General features: G+C 22.8%; 2 protein-coding genes across 5 annotated transcripts; both read right to left on the reverse strand.

The window, feature by feature from the left end:
* Positions 1-273: 273 nt before the first annotated feature.
* On the reverse strand, positions 274-3,640 carry LOC145964893 (uncharacterized). Its single transcript, XM_083088049.1, has 6 exons — positions 2,908-3,640; positions 2,509-2,649; positions 1,459-1,809; positions 958-1,248; positions 370-837; positions 274-290 (listed from the first exon to the last, which is right to left on the reverse strand). The coding sequence occupies exons 1-6, from the start codon at positions 3,638-3,640 to the stop codon at positions 274-276; spliced, it is 2,001 nt and encodes a 666-aa protein (XP_082944175.1).
* Positions 3,641-5,129: 1,489 nt separating this feature from the next.
* LOC145965217 (uncharacterized) lies at positions 5,130-17,094 on the reverse strand. Of its 4 annotated transcripts, none has more exons than XM_083088614.1 (6): positions 16,902-17,094; positions 15,372-15,512; positions 14,504-14,669; positions 12,138-12,330; positions 11,067-11,255; positions 5,130-5,186 (listed from the first exon to the last, which is right to left on the reverse strand). In XM_083088614.1, the coding sequence occupies exons 2-6, from the start codon at positions 15,503-15,505 to the stop codon at positions 5,179-5,181; spliced, it is 690 nt and encodes a 229-aa protein (XP_082944740.1). In that variant the 5' UTR covers positions 15,506-15,512; positions 16,902-17,094; the 3' UTR covers positions 5,130-5,178. The 4 variants fall into 4 exon arrangements, with proteins under 4 accessions (XP_082944740.1, XP_082944739.1, XP_082944737.1 ...); XM_083088613.1 differs by having other exon boundaries at positions 15,372-15,515; XM_083088611.1 differs by having other exon boundaries at positions 15,372-15,531.
* Positions 17,095-18,530: the final 1,436 nt, after the last annotated feature.

Here is an 18,530-nt window from a genome sequence, read left to right on the forward strand (position 1 = left end):
ATAAAAAATGAAAATATCTAAAATATCTAAAATTGTCTATACATATAAATTAATATTTTAAAGTTTAGAAATATAATTCTTTATACACATAATTTTTGACATAAGCATTATCTCTTTGATTACCTAGAAAAACTTTTAATGCTTGCCAAGAACGAACTCGTGAGAAAGCAACATAAAGTTGCCCATGATTAAAAATATCTTTGCGAAAATCAAGACCTACTCTATCAAACGTCTGTCCTTGTGATTTATTAATTGTCATAGCAAAAGCTAATTTTACAGGAAATTGTCTTCTTGAAAAAGTAAAAGGATAAACGTTTTCACAATATAATGTTAGGCGATTTAGAAAAACAATATCTCCTGTTTTATCACCTGTTAAAATTTTACACTTCAATAAATGATCAGTAAGTTCCATAATCATTAATCTAGTACCATTACAAAGACCTTCATTAATACTAAGATTTCTGATCAACATAATAATACAATTTGGTCTTAATCGTAATTCATGAGGAGGAAGAGATGATGGAGATAAACTATTTAGATATTCTGGTAACAAAGCTTCTCCAATATCACCATTGTCACCACAATTTACAGTACTATCTATACTCGTATAAATTCGTTCACCAGTTATATCTAATAATTCTACAACTTTTTTATTGATTTCATCTACATCAATATTTCTTGCAGAAAGTATAGCACATTTAGTTATTTTATCAAATTCCTTTTTTCGTATTAAATCACCATATATATCTTCTACAATATCAACATTAATAGGTGCTATGCAACATTCAGGAATTTGTATATTATCATTGGAATCATTTAATATACCATCTCCCATATCTAATAAAAATTTTGCAAATTCAATTTCTTCTGGAAGAACTCGCATATTTTGTATCAAAGAATAATTTACAAAATGTTTCCAAATAGGACTAAATTTGATAGAAAGATTCACAATTTCACTTCGAGTGCCACGTACTTTAATAGGGAGAAGTTGTCTAAAATCACCACCCAATATAACAATTTTTCCATCAAAAAGTAAATCATTATTCATAATATCACGCAAGGTACGATCCATAATCTCTAAAGCATATCGTGGGGCCATTGGTGCTTCATCCCAAATATAAATATCCGTTTCTTTTAAATATTGAGCTTCTTTTGATTGGATTTTAATAGCAGATGATGAATCAGCAAATAATGGAACTGGTAATCCAAACGTTTTATGAATCGTTCTTCCAGCAGGTAATAACGTCGCTGCAATGCCCGTAAAAGCCATTGTACATACGCGTTTATTTTTAATTTTAGCTAAATAATAAATAGTTGTATATATAAATGTTTTCCCTGATCCACCCGGACCATCGATATAAAAACAATAATTATTATTAGTATCACTATCTAATCTATTTAATATAAGATCGACTATTTCTTTTTGCTTCTCATTTAATTGTTTGTATTGTTCGGTACCTATTTCCATAGCTTCTTCAAGTGTCACGTAATCTTCCTCTGTACTATTTTCTGTTAACTGTTCCATTTGTGGAAAATCGGCAAGACTTTTACCTTCAGCACGAAGTATACTATTTATTTGTTCATATGCTTTATTTTGTCCTTGTAACATACCAAAATGTCGGATGTAATCTTCTGACATTGCTATTTTAAAACTTTCCCATAACTGTTCTGGCTGTAATGGCTGACAGTGTAATAATATACGAACAAATAATCTACGAAGTTGTCGTGGCATCATCCATTCAACAGCTTCATTCATAGCTTGTTTCCATTCATCATCATCTTCGATTAGACCTAAAGCTAAACATGTCTCTGAAAATGATTGATAAAATTGTCCATTTACAGTTCTTAAATCATTAAAACTTGTAGCGCCCTTTACTGTAAGTAATAATAATCGTAAATGAAATAATTCTGTTTGTGTTGGACTAACAGAATACATTCGTCCTACACAATTAAAATGACTTTTGCGTTTGACCCAACATGATACATTTTTAACATTAATTTTTTCTTTTTTAAATGTATAATAACGTGGAATTTCTACATATAAATATTGTCTTGCTTCTTCATCACGTGAGTTCAATGAAAAATAGTCTATTAACATAGTAACTTGATTTAAAGCAGTAAGCATTGCGTCTTCAGTAGATTCATTTTCAATTATAATATTTTGTTCATTAGGAAGGTGGACTGGCAAACGTATTATAGCATGACTTTTATCCTGTAATTTTTTACTAAAAATACGCCAGGTGGCTTCCACAGGTCCAACATAACGAGCTTCAATATAATTATGTATCTCATCATGATCAATAATTACGTTTTGTGTTGTTGGTTCAATAGTTATAGCAGCAGCATCATGTCCTTTATAAATATATTTATACAAATATTTAACTGATTTAATACTTGAAACTACTTCAACATTAATATGACAATTAAATATAACTGATAAAGTAGGACAATATGGAACAACATAACGATTATCAACTATATATTTACCAGGACGTTCAAAACATTTACCATTATTTCGTCGACGATAATAAGGATAAGCATCTTCATCCATTCTAGTTTCTTTGAGATAAGGTTTTGGATAATGTTTCGAACACTGCCCATCTACCAAACACCAATCGCCACAAGGTCCATGAATCATATGTCTCATGACTATATTATGTAAAATTGGATTCTCATAGGGATCAGGAATTTCAGCAGAAATATATTTATCAACAATTTGTGGTGTTGTTATTTTAAAATTATATTTTAATGTAATTAATATATGAATATGTGGTAATCCGCGTTTTTTAAATTCAATAACATATACAAACGCTGCTACTTCACCAAAAAATTTTTGTTTCACAATCAAATCAATTAAATAATCTTTTTTAATGTTAAAAACACGAGCACAAATGTCAGGCCTATCACAAGCTTGTTGACCAGGCAAGAGATTTTCCTCAATTTCACGCCATTTTGGATTACAAGTCATGGTAATAAAAAGATCTGGTTTACCAAATTTACTAACAATTGCCATTGCATCTTGATAATGTTGTAACATGTTACGTGGTGACCCAATAAACGTAGAAGGAAGTATAATCATTTTTCCAATACGTCCACTTAAGTTATTCGCCATAGTTTGTATGTAATCTTTTAAACCTTGATATGTTTCAGTACGTAATTCTTTTTGATGAGTTTTGCAATAATCAATTCTATCTTTTTCAATTTTTACATAATTATCAACGAGCCACTGTTGAAATAGACGACGACCTAATAAAACAACATTAAATTCATCACGAATGGCCATGCGATATTTAATATATTGTCCCCTGGTTATTCGTCTATTACTATTTAATTTTGTTAAATGACGATGCCATCCTTGAGTACCAAATGGATAAAACAATGGATATATCCATGGTTCAACATTGGGATCCATAATACTAACTTTTTGCAAAGTTTTAGTATTTTTATTACGTATTATAACATATGAATCTGGAATTTCTCCATCAGCAGTCGTATAAAAAACAGCAGCAACTTCATTAGTTCTTTGAGCATTATATCGACGTCGATCCATACCTGGTTTTAAAGTAAATAATAATTGTAATTCCGGTAATTTTTCACCAGATTCCATTTCTAATTGTTGATTTTTTAATTCTTCACCCATCATTTGATAAGAATGAGCAAACACATTACAGTCCCGCATTATATATTCAAGATTTTGAACGATTTCACAATCTAAATTTGAATTTTGATTAAGACGATAATTTATTGCTTCATTTGAATCAACAATAAAAAGCTGACCATAAGTTGGACTCTCATTTTGTGTAGCATACAATGCTGTATTAATTTGATAATAAATCTGTCCTTGTATTTTAAAACAATATGGACCAGATTGCCAATTTTGAAAATTAATCAAGTTAGCATTAAATGATGCAAACGAAAATGAGCTATTATAACTGCGAATATGTTGAAAGAAATTGTTTGATTTTATATGACTGCCATCAAATAATGTTCGAATAAATTCAGGAAAATCAGGCATTGGTTGCAAATATACTGAACCATGATTACAACAATCATGAAATGAATTTCCTTTATTAGATGTCTTTTCAGGAGCGAAATGTTTTGCATTACAATGAATACAATTCACATCCATAGGACCAATATAATATTCTACTATATTATCCATCGATGTTATATTATTTATATTTAATTGAGGTTGTCTTTTTTTCCGTAATCGATATTGAGATTGATATTCTACACGTTTTTGTAATGAAGTCACATGTGTTGTTACGTGATTATCATGTACTTCACTAACACTTGCAAGATCAATAATATTATATCCTTGGTTAATTTTGTTTTGTAAACTATTATCAACATTTGTTATTCTCATAGCTTGTCGACGTTGACGTTGATTTTCAGCTTTTTTTTCACGACGTTGTTGTTTTAATTTTTCTTTTTCCTCTAAATTCCGTTCTATTTTACGCCTTGGCATTTTATTAAAATATAAATATGTAAATTTTAAAATGTTTAAAAATATGCACTATATATATTATAATTATTTTAATTAAATACAATTAATAATTTAATAAAACTAATCAAATTAATTTTTATTATTAATTATAAAATAATTATTTAAATTAATTATTATAAATTAATTTATTTTTTTGAATAATATTATTTAATAATTATCTTTAATAGTTATTTTTACTATCATAAGCATTTATTATTATTATAATTATCATTATCATCATTATTGTTATCATTATCATCATTATCATTGTTATCATCATCATCATAATCATCATCATCATCATCATCATCATCATCATCATCAATCTTATAATTGTCATCATCATCATATCATTATCATTATAATTTTTATTAATATTATTAATAATAAGTATTATACTGTTAATATTTAATCCTTTATTTTAATTTTATATAATTTGAATATAATTTCTTACATATATTATATTTCTTACATATTTAATTTTTTACATATATGTACACACAAATCAAATTAATAACTTAAAGGTTTATATTTAAAATAAACATATACAATATAATTTAAACTTAATTTATATAGAAGTTAAGAATACACTTAAACTTAATTTTTATAGAACTTAAAAATATGTTTAATTTATATAGAACTTAAAAAATATACACATGCACAAACTTCTTCTATTTTTTTAAAATTGTTTTTCATGTACCTGAAACAAAAAATTATAAAAGTTAATATATTTTAATTTAATAAAAATTATTATTATATACTATTAAAAAATAATAAAAAACCTTTTTCATACACTGAAATTTGCGTTATTTTTAAATCGCTGGAACTCTAAAAAATCATTGTAGATGAGGAATTAAAAAAACATTTCGAAGTTTAAAATCTCAAATTTAACACGCTAGTTTTCGAAAATTTATTTATCTTCTTTATTCTATGCTTTAAAAAAAACATTATTTTGTTCTTTAAAATTATATGTATTTAGTACTATGTAATTCGATAAAAAATTTCTTCCGAAAAATCTAACATAAGTAAAGTTCCATAAATTATAATATTTTATTTACATTTTTTTTTAATTTTTCTTAAAAATAAAAAAATTTTTTAAACAATTGATAGTATATTGAATTAGAAATTTCAAGCTTAAAAAATTTACTTCTTTAAATTTTTCTATACAATGATTTTTCACCTAGTTTGAGTACTCAATTTTTAATGTACGAAAAAACGTTTTTTTTTTAATAATGTATTATAAATGCATATATTATTAAAATAAAAAAAAACTATATATATGTATATATATATATATATATATATATATATATATATATATATATTATATGTATATATAGACGATTATTTTTTTTATGTGTATATGTATATATTAAATGTTTTTAAAATCATAAAGGTTTTATTATAGTGTACAAAATATTCCATTTAAATCCTCTTTAGTATTAATGTAAGATTTCAATTTATTTATTGAAATTAAACAGAAAAATCTAACAAAATCAAGTAATTAAAGATAGTAAAAAAAAAGTTTAAAATATCCAGTATAACAATTAATATTATATTCATTTCTTAGATTGAATATTTAAAATTTAATTAGTTATAATTATTTATCATAAATTAATTTCTTAAAGATGTATTTTACAAAGAAGATTTATCATCAAAATTTAAAGAAATTTGAATAACATATTTTTCAGCAAAAACTGAGACGAAAATTCTAATATAAAAATGTTGAACCTATAGTTGAAATATTAGTTTTTGAGTTATAAGCGATCAAAATTTGCCAATAATGTCGCGTAGAATTCGCGCGCTCAGGTCCGTAACTACATTTACACGTATACCGATCTGTCATTTGTTATTTTTTCATGTCAGGTTATATTGATTTCTATTGCATAGCTGATTTTATTTTATCGTTTCTTATGTATGTGTTTATTATGTACATTATACATTATGGTGATTAATTAGTATTATATACAGTATTAATTAGTATTATATATAGTATTAACGAATTAATTAGTATTATATATAGTATTAATTAGTATTATATATAGTATTAACGAATTATAAATAATATACAGAAAACGTTCTTTTTTAAATAAAAATTTAAATAATACTTCAATTATTACATTTAAACAGAATTATAAAATTTAATGTTTCAACAACTTGAAAAATAAGATACATTTCTTTTTAATCAAAAAAATATTTGTAGAAATTAATCTATTATCATTATAAAACAAAATAAAAAAAATGAAATCAGATGTGCAGTAAAAATCAATATTACCTGACATGAAAAAAATCAATAAGAGATGATATCAGTACACGTGTAAATGTAATTACGGACCTGGATGCGCGAATTCTATACGATATCATTGTCAAACTTTGATCGCTTATAACTCAAAAACTATTGTAGCTTCAATATTTTTCTATTAGAATTTTTGTTGCAGTTTTTGCTCAGGAATATGTTATTAAAATTTCAATTGCGAGTTGTGGGACACCCTGTATATTATTATATTTATTATTATTAATATTAAAGCGCTATGTATACATATTCGATACATTAAAGCGGTAGAAATACATATTTAAAAATTCAATCAATTTTAATACTTTTACTTTTTATTTAAAACTATATTTCAATTTCCGCATTTATTTTTATGATAAATTTTTATTATTGTTTTGCACGTTAAAAGTATGCAGCAAAATTTTCTTCCTTCTTTAAATAAAATTACACAATTGTTCCATAAGAATGTATTTCTTTCGAACTATTTTAATTATGATATTATAAAATGTTTTTAAAAGTATTTTGTTTGTAACTAAAAATTTTATTTAAAATATTAAAATTTAAATTTATTAATAATATTTTATTTTATTGATATTCTCTATTTAATAAATTAATTTTTAAACTTATCCATAAAATAAATTAAAATGCCTGTTTTAAAAAAATATTTTATAATTTAATTAATTTCTCAATTCTGTTGTTCCTTTTTTTTATCTTATTTTAAACATTGAGATATTTCTTTATTAAAAAATTTAACCATTTCTTTAAAATAATAATTAAATTTATAGTAATTAAATTTATAATAAATTGATAAATTTAAATTTATCAATTTATTATAAATTTAACAAATTAAATTTAACAAATTATCCAACAAACACCAAGTAACATTTATATAACTGTTAGTTGTAATTTCCCATTCAACAATATAACAGCTACATAACATATCTGTTATGTAACAGTTATATTGTTGAGTGGGAAATTATAACTAACAGTTATATAACTGTTATTTGGTGTTTGCTGGGTACATTAAATACGTTATCTTATTTTTTTTTAAATATTGAATATCAGATTAATTGCTTATTACAATTCATACTTTAAACAAACTGACAAATAATTAAAAACTCAAATTTTTAAACATCGTAATTATAAAGATTGAAACTAAATTTAATTTAAAATAATAATTTAAAATAATAAAAATATAAAAATAATAAATTACAAAATTAATAAGAAATATATTATTCTTATCGCAAATTTAACTAACAATATACAAATATAAAATGATTCAATCAATCAGTGATTTTTACACACATATTTCTAAATAATTTCTAAATAATTACATAATAAATATTTTGGAAATACTTTTATCTTAATATTCTATTTTCTAACCTCCTCAAAAAAGTTTTCATTAGTTGCTTTTGTAATTTAATTAAAATATTTTAATTTATTTTTTTATTTTATTATTAATATTTTATTATTACCATTTTACTTTAAAATCTCGTTTATCACTGAAATCTTACTTTATTATTAAAGAGGATTTAAAAATTTAAAACCGAAATATTTAATTATACAATAATTTACATTTACGTATATTTTTCATGTAATATATGTTTGTGTGTGTAAATATATGTATTAATGTAAAATATGTTAAACTTTTTTTATTATTTGTATATATATAGAATCATACATATAAAGTAATAAAAATGTTTTATTTAAATAGGAAGGAGATCAATTAACATATTTATAAAAAAAAATAAAACAAACAATTTTTATTTAAAACAATTTTCTTTTTGATATATTTTTAAAGATATAGTACATAATTATTTTAATCTAGTAGGTACACAAAAAGACAAAGATCGATTGAATATATAAAGAAGAAAAATAATATATTAAAAAAATGTTCTCTATAAAAATTTTAAAATATAAAATATTAAATTTAGAGATGATGTTGGTTTAACTTTGAATAGATGTACTAAAATTAAGTTAAATATAAATCATTTCAAATTTGTATATGTATAAGTGAATATACATATACATATATATATGTATGTGTTACATATATAAAAAGAGATTCCCAGGTAGCAAACACACGTCATTTGGCGTTCCAAACTGGTCATTTTTGGCCATATGTCGTCAAAATGACTGATTTGTTACATGACTTTATATTGACGTCTTGATATAACGTTATTTTGACGTCATTTTTCAGTCATGAAGTGACGATTATTTTATTATTAATGTCATTAGTTAGTACATCGATCCCATAAAAAAATTTTTTTAAATTTTTTATATAACATGACTTTTGCGATCAGACTTTAACAATTGTTAAAGTAAAATTCACTGTAAAACCAGTAATCGCTAGTTTGTTCGTTTACCGCTATGATCGCTATCTCTCTCGTATTTAGTTTTAGTCATAAGAATTATATAAAGTTTGCAAAGAGTGTCAGATAAAATTAGAAATATTACTTCGATTTAATTTCTGATACAATCTCAATAGAGAGGCTTCAGATATTAAATCGATCTTATAAGTCGGACAAATAAATGTCTGACTACTTAATCAAAATTATTCGTTCGTTATCTATTTAAAATAACAAGTTCAATATACATGTAATATAAATAAAATAAAATTTTTAATATAATAAATATTTAGTAAATATAAATAAAATTTTTAATTTTATATATATATTTATTTATATTTATACATATTTATTTATTTTTATATTTATTATATTTATATTATATTTATGAAATAGATAGAGAGATGAATTGTAGTTTAATATTACTGGCAATAACGAAAGAAATATTACTGATATTGAGAAATATTACTGAGATATTACTGATTGAAATAGTCAAAATTTATTAACTGATTCTTTCAATAAAATATTACTGATTTACAGTGCTGTACTTATAACTGCTGTAATCTGTGACTATTTACTGTTTTTCAGTGATAATACACTGATTCACTTTTAGAGAGTGCTTTATTCAACAACACTATTAAATATATTATTATGCTAAGAAAAAGACGTCAAAATATGGAAAGCTCTTGAGATAAGCTACAAGAATATGTAATGAAAAGTAAGGAGTCCCATTTAAGAAATTGAAAGTGACTTTTACGGACCTTCAAACGACTATTGAGGGTGTAACCAATGACACCATCTTATGTTCCCCTCAAAACCATACAATTTTTGTCTAAAACGTTTTTTTCAAAAATGCTTAGTTTTTGAAAGAAAAGTGGTGGACGGGTGGTCTGAAACACCCTGTATATCTAATTGTAAGCATGAAAAAAATATTATAAACATATAAATAGATATAAATATATACATGTATATAAATACATATAAATATTTATATAATGTTCTTTCTTTCTTATATGCTTCCATTTTAAGTAAAAACAAAGGAATAATGAAAAAATAAAAAATGTCTTTTGCTGTCATTTTTTTAGTAATAACAAAATTATAATTAATTACTCTTTGTATTTATTAATTAAATTTATAATGAATTAAATTTATAATTTAATACATTTTACTTAATCACACATAAACAATTTTTTTTCTAACTTTTTATAAGAAAAAGCAATATGAATATCATTCTTCTAATTATTTTTCAATCATCCTTTTTATTATTTTCTTTTTCATATATATAAACAAGAGATTATGAATGAGATTGTGAATGAAAAAAATAGATAAATATATATTGTAATCTGTTTATATATATAATTATATATAAACTTTTTTTGGGACTACTTTATTAATATTAAATTTATGATTAAGAAAGAAATTACATATAAAATTACAATAACTCATAAATGATTACTCTAAATAATTATTATTCTATCGTCTTATCGCACATTATTGAATTTATCATAAAATTCTTTATAAATTCATTTTAAAATAGATATGTACTATCTCAAACAAAATAAAACTGATATTAAATATATTCCAGAGACAAAAGTTCAAAAAATGTCGGATCAAATCATTAAATATCTTTTAAAGTGAAACAATTTTTATCCAAATAGTTTTTCTTCAACTTACTTTATTTAAAAGAATAATCGTAATAATATTTAAATCAAATAAGCTGTATTTATATATATATGTGTGTGTGTGTGTGTGTGTGTGTGTGTGTGTGTGTGTGTATGCATGCACGTAAGTAATATGTACGGGCATACATGCATGCGTGCATGCATACATGTGTACATGTGTACATATGTGTTTGTATATATATTTATATATGTGTGTGTGTGTGTGTACGTATAAATCACATTTAGTTAACAAAGTTAAAAATAAGTTGAAATTCAATAATATAAATATATACATATACCTGTATTTTGCATTACACCAATTATTTTAACTTTATTTCCTTTCATCAAATTATATTCATTTGCATCAAAATTTATTATATGTACTTCCAATTGAAAACGTCCATCGGTCAATGAGCCACAACCAATTGTTTTATTCAAGCTATAGTTATATGTTGCTCCAAAATTCGATTTTATATAGCCTTCTAATACTATAAAAAAAAAAAAAAATTATATATATATATATATACACAGAATGTCCCATTTTAATTTATCACCTCGAAATACTTTTAATTCTGATTCTAGAAAATAATGTTTCAGTAAAAGTTGTTTGATTCGAAGGGAGGACATAAGATGATATCATTTATTTAACCTTGGATGACGTCAAGGTTAAGACAAAGTCACCTTGAATTTTTTAAATGAAACCCCATATTTTTCATTGTTTATTCTTATCCCGAGAATTTTCCAAAACACTATAATAAAATATTTTTATATTAAGAACTTTCCAAATTTTATGAAGCTTGATATAATTTCTTAATTTTACATAAACTATAAAATATCTAGTAAAATATTCATTTTTTGATTATCTTACCTCAATACTTTTATCAAAATAATAAAAGGAATCGGTGTAAAAAAAACAACTGTTTTTACACCAATTAATTCCTCTCATTATTTTGAGCATAAAACTATTGAGGTAAGATAATCGAAAAATGAATTACAAAATATTTTATAGTTTATGCAAAATTAAATTATTTCAAGTCTTATAACGAAAGTACTTAATAAAAAAATACTTTATTATAGTATTTTGGAAAACTCTCAAGATAAGCTATAAGGATATGTAAAATATGAAAAATACGGTGTTCCATTTAAAAAATTCAAGGTAACCTTGTCCTGAAGATGCCACCCAAGATCAAACTAATGACATCATCTTATATCCCCCTTCGAATCAAACAACTTTTATCTGAAACATTATTTTCTAGAATCACAAATAAAAAAGTTTTTGAGAGTGATAAATTAAAATGAGACATCCTATATAGGTATACGTATATACAAATAATATGAAACTACGTATATATAAACAACATAAAACTTACTGACACGTTCCGACGTATTCATAGCATCACAAAATTTAATACATTCCAGTTGCGTGTCAGATAAAATTGGATTATATTTACCTAAATTTGAAACAATAGTATTAGATTGTATTTGTAATTCATAAGGCACATTGCCATTGTTAAAACGAGCCATTTTAGGCATTCGAGCTTGCACGCCGTCTAAATGAATAATCTGTCGTATAACAAAATTTAATTAGAAATATATACAAATACACATATTAGTTTATATACAGGGTGTCCCATTTTAATTGTTCCAGGCAAATATCTCGAAAAATATGGAAGACACGGAAAAATGTTTCAAACAAAAGTTGTTTGGCTCGAAGGGAGACAGATGATGAACATATGTACTTGACCTTGAGTGACCTATTGAAGGTCAGGTCAAGGTCATCGATGTTTTTTTAAATGGAACCCCCTACTTTTTATTGCATATTCTTGCAGTTTATCTCGAGAGCTTTCCAAAACACTATAATAAAGTATTTCTTTATTGAGTACTTTTCGAGTAATGAGGCTTGAAATATATCTTAATTTTACATAAACCATAAAATATCTAGTAAAATATTTATTTCTTGATTATCTTCCTTTAATACTTTTATGTACAAAATAATGAGAGGAATCAATTGGTGTAAAGAAAACACATAATTGTTTCGAAGAAAAAATATGTAATTTACAATTAACAATTACATATTTTTTCTTAAAAACAACTATGTTTTTTCTTTACACCAATTGATTCCTCTCATTATTTTGTACAGAAAAGTATTAAGGTAAGATGATCGAAAAATGAATATTTTACTAAATATTTTATGGTTTATGTAAAATTAAAATATTACTTTAAGCCTCATAACTCGAAAAGTACTCAATGAAAAAATACTTTATTATAGTGTTTTGGAAAGCTCTCGAGATGAGCTGTAAGAATATGCAATAAAAAATAGGAGGTTCCATTTAAAAAAACAACGATGACCTTGACCTGACCTTCAATAGGTCACTCAAGGTCAAGTACATATATTCATCATCTGTCCCCCTTCGAGCCAAACAACTTTTGTTTGAAACATTTTTCCGTGTCTTCCATATTTTTCGAGATATTTGCCTGGAACAATTAAAATGGGACACCCTGTATAATATTAAAAATTTATTTAATAAATTTCACATACACAAATATCTCACTAATTTTCTCTTCAAATATCTTTGCTACTTTAAGTAATAAAAAAACATTATTTACAAATATTTCGTAATTTCAATGGAAACAAAATAGATTTTCATAAATACAAAAAAAGCATTTCGAAGATTTGGAAATTAATTCGAATTTTTTTTAATAGAAATATCAACTGTTTTATCTAAATAAATTTTTTATAATATTCTACAAAAAAATTATAGAAGCAAAATAATGAAAAATTAAATAATTTAATAATTTGAATAATTTACGAGATATTTAACATCTTAATATTTTAATTAAATATTTTACTAAATATTTAGTTTTCCGAAATATTAAAGTAATATTCTTGTGTATAAAACAATGAAGTAAATCAAATTGAGAATGTATATTATAAATTACATTGAAAAAGTACATTGCAAATTATATACTTTTCCTTAAAATAACTGTAAAATTTTCTTTGCACCAAGTTAATTCATCTCATTAAACACAAAACCATTATTATAAAAGTATTATTATAAGATTAACAAAAATTAAATATTTTAAGAAATATTTTTAATTTTATATAAAAATATATTGGATTAAAGAAATAAAATATCTCATAAATTATTCAATTTTTAACTTTCCTATCATAACTTTTCATACAGAATTACAAAAACTTATATAAAACAGTTACAATAGTTTCATTTAAAAACATTTTTTAAGTAAATTTGAGTTAATTTTCAAATCTCCGAAATATCTTTAACTTAGAAAAATTTTATTTTACTCATTTCATGTCTCATTTATAATTATAAAATTTCTATTTATTAAACTTTTTTTGTTTGATAAACGTACTTTGAAAAATTTAATTTAAAAAAATTTAATCACACTTATAATTCAAACATAAAACACTGCAAATATATTTTATCAAATGATTAAATTTTGTAATTTTTTTAAATTCTATTTAATTATATATGTAATTATCTGTTATTTTAGAAGCATGATGTACACACGAGAAAAATCTCTTAACATCCGAATTTATGCAGAAACATACACACACACACACACACACACACACACACACATACATTTTCTATAAATATGTGGAAAATGCTTATATATTCCAATATGTACATAAATTCACATGTTCAATCATTCCTGTACAGTTGCATTCAACTTTTCTTATGTGAAAAGAAAATAAAAATAAAAAATAACTTACATAATTCAATTTTATATAAGGTAATATATAATCAATATCGTCATTCCAGACGATAATTTGTACACGTTTTCCATGACCATTATTTATATAAAACTTGAATATTCTATATTGCTTATCGCCAACATCTCGTGGAGTGTCTATTCCATCCACAAATCCTATTATTTCGCTATAACAATAATATGCAAATTAAAAAATGCTGTATGCATAATTATAAATAATTTTCAAGTTACATATGTTCCAACAATTACATATAAATAAAAATAAAAATGTATATATATATGTGTGTGTGTGTATACTAAACTTTAGCAAAAAAATAAGAAAAAATACATCTCAAAAACATGAATATTTTTTCAATGAATCAATTCGTCGATTCAAAAATTAACATTAATCTATTAGATAAAATTATTTTTTAAAATTCATTACTTCAAAAATAATTCATACAACAAAGAAATTTTTATAATATAGTATATAAATATAGTATATAAAAAATGAAAAATTAGAAACATACAATTAGAAAAAATACAAAATCACATGTTTGTGTGTATAAATTCTATTTTAATAATTCATTTGTTATTATATTTCAACTTAGCGTATATAATTAAATTTTATTTCAAATTATTATTAAAAAAGTAATTAAAAAAGTTTATAAACGTTTATAAAATAAATAAAAAATAAATAACAAAACATAGAAACGAAGAATATAACAATTATGAAAAAATTGATTTTTTTTACACCTAATTATAGAACAGTTTACAATATAAAATATGTTGAACTAATAATAAAAATGAAATATAAAATCAATAATGGAAAAAATTTATAACAATTTAAATTTTAATTAGGAAAATCGATATAAAATTCAAGTACTTACACGGTCGAATCATTAATTTGAATATCATCTAACATTTCATTAGAAGACAAAACTCCCATTCCATCCAATTGTTCAAATTCAGATAATCTATCTACTTCTTCATCCATTCTTTCAGATTCCTTTTGATTCGACATATCGCTTCTACTAATGATTTCTTTTTCTAAATTATACTACTGATAAAATTTCGAAAACATTAACATTAAAAAATATTGTACCTCAAATTAATGAAAATAAAAAAAACAAAAAGAGAAAAAGTTACAAATGATAATTACGAAAAAAAATAATATATAGCATGCAATTTAATGAAGAATAAATAATATGTAATTTAAATAAAAATTATAATAAAAAAATTTATAACAATATCACTAAAATTCACACATAACAAATGTAATTCTTATATATTAGATAAAAGAACAAATGTAATTCTCATATTTTAGATAAAAAAGGAATACAAGTTGAATAGATTTCTTATAAGTTGCTTATTTATATATATATATATATATATATATATATATATATATATATATAAATGTACAATTACATGTGAACTATATTATATATGTAAATTTTTGTGACATTCTTATAAATTTTCTTTATTAAACCACACATTATTTATTCTTCATTAAATTACATACTATATATTAATTTTATTCTTGACCAGTTGAAATTTGGAATACACACATCATTTCTCAAATCATCTTATTTTTGCTTACTTTTCGAATCGTTTATCTCTCCAACTTATATTATATTCTTTTATAATTTATTTTTACACACACATATATATATATATATATATATATATATATATATCAATATATATATATATATATAAATCGTTTCTTTATTTGTAATATACATAAAAATAAATTATAAAAGAATATAATATAAGTTGGAGAGATAAACGATTCGAAAAGTAAGCAAAAATAAGATGATTTGAGAAATGATGTGTGTATTCCAAATTTCAACTGGTCAAGAATAAAATTAATATGTAGTATGTAATTTAATGAAGAATAAATAATGTGTGGTTTAATAAAGATAAGATATATATATGTATATATATATATATATATATATATATATATATATATAAATCGTTTCTTTCTTTGTAATATACGTAAAAATAAATTATAAAAGAATATAATATAAGTTGAAGAGATAAACGATTCGAAAAGTAAGCAAAAATAAGATGATTTGAGAAATGATATGTGTATTCCAAATTTCAACTGGTCAAGAATAAAATTAATATATAGTATGTAATTTAATGAATAAATAATGTTTGGTTTAATAAAGATAAGAAAATTTATAAGAATGTCACAAAATTTTACATATATAATATAGTTCACATGTAATTGTACATTAATCTTAAAGTTATACAATAAATAAAAATAAATATAATTTATAAAATTTTACCTGTGTAATTATACAAGTAACGTAAATATGTTAAAAGAATATAAATATATGTGAAATGTGTTATAAATCAAACGTAAACAATCATTATGAAATAATTATTTTAAAAAAAGAATTTATTACCTTTTATATATAAAGTTGAATCTTTCTCAACTCTCTCTTACGTGTCTCGCAAACTTCTAATAAAAATCATTAACAAATCGTCTATCAATTATTTATGTTTATTTACATAGCAACTTATTAATCGCATAGCAACATTATAATATAGTGAAATTTGCAATAAAATATGTCACATAAATCGACTGCGATAAATCGATTAACATACCGTACACTATGAAATTATTTATTTTTATTTTATAAACATATACAAGGGGTGACTTATTATTATGATCTAAATTGTTTTTCTGTTATATGTAAATTTGCAAAAAAATATTCTTAACGAAAGTTTTCTTTATTAATGTAAAGAAATCTAACAAATTAAAATTATCAAATAAACAATATTATATGAAATATTTCATTTGTTATTTTGAAAATTTATTTGTTTATTACAGAAAAAAATGTTTATTATTCATTAACTACTTAATAGATGCTATTTTAAAAAATGCATTACAGATGATGAACTAATTGAATCTATCTACTCTATCTTCTCTATCTACTCTATATCTTCAATCAACTCTTAAAAAATAATTAATAAAAATAAGTTAAACAATAATACCATTTTCTTACTTGTAAGACATAAATTAAAAAATAAAAAATAAATTAGTTATAGTATAATATGTATATATATGTATACTATATACATATTTATACTTAAATAAAGTATATAAAAATTTGTAATAAAACTTATCTTTAGAAATGTTCATGATTTTATCTAATATTTTTCCAATATTTTCCGGAAAATCCATAACATTTAGAGTTAATTAAGAAAATTGAGAAAAGGAAACATGGAAATAAGTAACTGAAAAAAGTAAATTATAATTAAATAGTATTAAAAAATATATATATAATGTATAATGTAATGAAGAGTAGAATAATGTATGATTTAACAAAGATAAGAAAATTTATAAGAATATTACTAAAATTCACATATACAGGGTGTCCTAGACCACCCGTACACCCCTTTTCTTTCAAAAACTAAGCATTTTAGAGAAAAATGTTTCAGACAAAAGTTGTTTGGTTTTGAGGGGGCCATAAGATGGTACCATTGGTTTGACCTTGAAGAGTCATTTGAAGGTCACGTGAAGGTCACTTCAATTTTTTTAAACGGAATACCCTATATATTTTTGCACATTCTTGTAGCTCATCTCGAGAGCTTTCCAAAACACTATAATTAAGTTAATTTTCATTAAGTACTTTCCGAGTTATGAGGCTTGAAATAATTTCTTAATTTTACGTAAATCATAAAATATCTTGTAAAATATTCATTTTTCGATTATCTTACCTTAATACTTTTATGTGCAAAATAATGAGAGGAATCAATTGGTGTAAAGAAAACACATAATTGTTTCGAAGAAAAAATATGTAATTGTTAATTGCAAATTACATATTTTTTCTTCAAAACAACTATGTGTTTTCTTTACACGAATTGATTCCTCTCATTATTTTGTACGTAAAAGTACTAAGGTAAGATAATCGAAAAATGAATATTTTACAAGATATTTTACGGTTTATGTAAAATTAAGAAATTATTTCAAGCCTCATAACTCAAAAAGTACTTAACAAAAAAGTACTTAATTATAGTGTTTTGGAAAG

Source organism: Camponotus vicinus, unplaced genomic scaffold (assembly GCF_025532165.1).
Source record: "Camponotus vicinus isolate PSW18456_S1 unplaced genomic scaffold, iyCamVici1.0 SCAF_14, whole genome shotgun sequence".
NCBI lineage: Eukaryota > Metazoa > Arthropoda > Insecta > Hymenoptera > Formicidae > Camponotus > Camponotus vicinus.